The sequence below is a fragment of the Carica papaya genome, chromosome 4 (genome assembly GCF_054855325.1).
Source record: "Carica papaya isolate Zhongbai chromosome 4, ASM5485532v1, whole genome shotgun sequence".
NCBI classification, from domain to species: Eukaryota; Viridiplantae; Streptophyta; class Magnoliopsida; order Brassicales; family Caricaceae; genus Carica; species Carica papaya.
The window spans coordinates 5,877,056-5,880,035 of record NC_142312.1 but is presented as its reverse complement, the minus strand read 5'-3'; the positions used below and the strand labels follow the sequence as shown (position 1 = coordinate 5,880,035).

The following is a 2,980-nucleotide window of genomic DNA, read 5'->3' as shown; positions in this document are numbered from 1 at the left end:
TAAATTGCTTCCCAAATCTCTTATTAATTTTGGGGTGGATGATTTTTTCTATTGAATTAGAAAATAATTTAATCTGAATATAGAAAAAATTGTGGCAAAACTATCATAATGTTGAGGTCTATTTCTATAACTTAAAATTAAGTGTGTAATTGTGAAATAAATTAATATAAAATGATATTATAAATTTAAGTTGATTTCATATTTAATTTATTTTTATTTTTAGGTATTTTATGATACTTTTATTGATAGGTGTAAATATAAATTTATAATTATAAACTTAAAATTACAATAAAACTCGATTTAATTATGATTTTTACATATTAAATAATTTTAATAAGTAATATATTTATTAAAAAAATATTAAATATACTCACATCAGTCATTTTTTTTTTCCTAATAAAGTGATTTATAATACGAATATAAATTAAAGTAATTACAGTAAGATTCTAAAATTATAATATACAATCTGGAAAAATAATTAATTACTGAATTGAAGATAAAATTTTGTAACCGTAAAAATTTTTAATTAAAATTTCATGCACAAATATCTAGCCGTCAAACGCGCTGTCCGTTCTTTTCGCCTCACAGCGCGTGTAAACCCTTTTTTTTTTTTTTTAATTTACCGAGCCTCTGATCCTCTCTTTACCGCCATAATTACAAGACGACGAGAATACAACCTTAGAAAAGATAACTGATTGAAACTCCACACTACACACTCTCAGAGGATAACAAAACTGAAAAACGCCCACGTATACATATATTATATGTGTCTATATATGTATATGTGTATAAGTATATGTGTAAATGTATCTGCCATCAGTCGAAGTAAATTCAAAAACCACCTCCCAACAAGATTATATGTATATGTATACGAGTAAAAACCACCTCTCGACATAAATGTTATAGCAGACTCGTCAACAACCATGCCACCTGCATCTTCGTCTTCTCCTTCCTCCTCCAAATCTCTCCCTCATCCCGCCCACCAATCTCCCCGTTTCACCCCAGTGAGTATAATTTCTATTCTCTCAACCATTTATAATCTCTCTGCTTGTGCATTTTTCATTTTTTTTAATGAAAAAATAAGGTTTAATTTGATTAATTTCTAGTGGGTTATTGGTTAATTTGAATCTAGATTCAAGAATGTGAAAGAGAAGGAGATGGTTGCAGTGAAGAATGGAGTAAAAGCAGAACAACCCCCGGGAGTTTGGATATGGGAGTGACTCCAACGCACCGTTTAACCCCTCTCCACGAGAAAAAAGGTAAACCCAACAGCAAGAAACGCCATGAATCCTGCGACGACAATAGTTTTGTCGACGGCGGCTCTGTGTCTTGCAACAAGTGCAGACCGAACTCTCATCGCGACAAAATCTCTGTTGTCCCTCTTGACAACGGCGCTGTCGGCAAAACCTCCTTCATTTCTAGCCCCAACGGCATCTTCCGCTCCATCTTCCATTCTTTAACAAGGAGAAGCCCTAAAGCGACAAACGAATTAGCACCCAGAGAGGAGCAATGGAAGATTGCCGTTGCTGAGCTTTCCCAGAAGCTTATTCAGGCGACAAGAAAGAGAGACGAGGCTTTGCTGGAAGCTTCAAGGCTAAAATACTCCATGGCCGAACTTGAGAAGAAGCTTAACAAGCTTGAAATTTATTGTCATAGTCTCAAGTCTGGACTCGAGGAATGTAGCAGTAACTCTCCCTATAGATCATACGGGATGAAAGTCCAAAACGGTGCGTTTAACGAAAAGGTGATCGAAGTATTCTTGGTTTGCGTATCAGAAGCTAGATCCTCAATAAGGATGTTAAGCAAGTCATTAACTATGCAGTTAAGAAACTTGGGTGGGAAAGTGTTTGAGAGAATATCTCTTCTTCTTCAACCTTATGATGTGAAGATTTCTTTCACGAAGCACCCAAAAAGCTTACTTTTGTATCTGGAGGCTCTGTTGAATAAAGCTTTTTTTGAAGATTTTGAGTCAATCGGGTTCCAAAAGAATTCCGCAAACCAGATACTGAATCCCGTGGAACGCTGTGAAGGAAACTATGCATCGTTCTTGGAGTTGCAGGGGCTGACATGGGAGGAGGTTTTGAATAAGGGGACAAGGCATTTTAGCGAGGAGTTCAGTAAGTTTTGCGATAGGAAAATGAGTGAGATTGTGAACATGTTGGGATGGAACAGAGCTTGGCCCGAGCCATTGTTACAAGCATTTTTTGGTGCTTCAAAAAGTGTCTGGTTGGTTCACCTTTTGGCTAACTCCCTGCACCCTGGCCTGTCAATATTCAGGGTAGATAAGGGGGTGAGATTTGATTCAGTTTACATGGAGGATATGGGCGGAGACAGAGCCAGAAAGCTGGTCCCAACCGTGGTTCGGATCATGGTGGCACCTGGGTTCTACGTCTATGGCAACCTGGTCAAGTGCAAGGTGCTTTGCAGCTACTACAGCAACAGCAGCAGGGACAACACCATTGACGACCAGGGTTAATTAATTTATTCCCATTAATTAATAGTTTCCTATGCAATTACATGTGAATTTTTAATTAATTACGATTATGAATTGGGGTTTGGTTTGAAGATTCTGGGTCAAAGTTGCCATTTTTGTTACTTCTCTTTTGTTATTTTATCAAGGTTTCTTTTGTTGGCATTACTAGATTCTGAGTTGTCTGCAAACTTGATGGAAATGGATCAAAGGGTCCAAACTCATAACAAAAAGCGATGTGGATAGACCCATGTGGAATTGTGGATGGTATCTTCATCTTGTGAATGAATTTTGGATTTTCTCTCATTCATTCATATTATTATACACACACACACACACACACACACACACATATATATAATTAATTTATCCTTGCCATAAAAGTTCTTTCTTCTCTCTTAACTTGCTGACTGTTGTACATTTGGGAGTCAACTCACAATCTTATAATTAACCTGAGAATTATCGCCAATCATATCCACCATAGCCTCTCTTTCTTTAACCCATTAATCA

The 2,980-nt window shown here is 36.6% G+C and overlaps 1 protein-coding gene across 3 annotated transcripts; it reads left to right on the top strand.

The window, feature by feature from the left end:
• The first annotated feature begins 772 nt into the window (after window positions 1–772).
• Window positions 773–2,776, top strand: LOC110817603 (cyclin-dependent kinase-like protein). Of its 3 annotated transcripts, none has more exons than XM_022046218.2 (2): window positions 773–1,004; window positions 1,133–2,776. In XM_022046218.2, exons 1-2 carry the CDS (start codon window positions 924–926, stop codon window positions 2,474–2,476), a joined length of 1,425 nt encoding a protein of 474 aa, XP_021901910.1. In that variant the 5' UTR covers window positions 773–923; the 3' UTR covers window positions 2,477–2,776. The 3 variants fall into 3 exon arrangements, with proteins under 3 accessions (XP_021901910.1, XP_021901911.1, XP_021901913.1); XM_022046219.2 differs by having other exon boundaries at window positions 797–1,004; window positions 1,107–2,776; XM_022046221.2 differs by having other exon boundaries at window positions 797–1,008.
• Window positions 2,777–2,980: the final 204 nt, after the last annotated feature.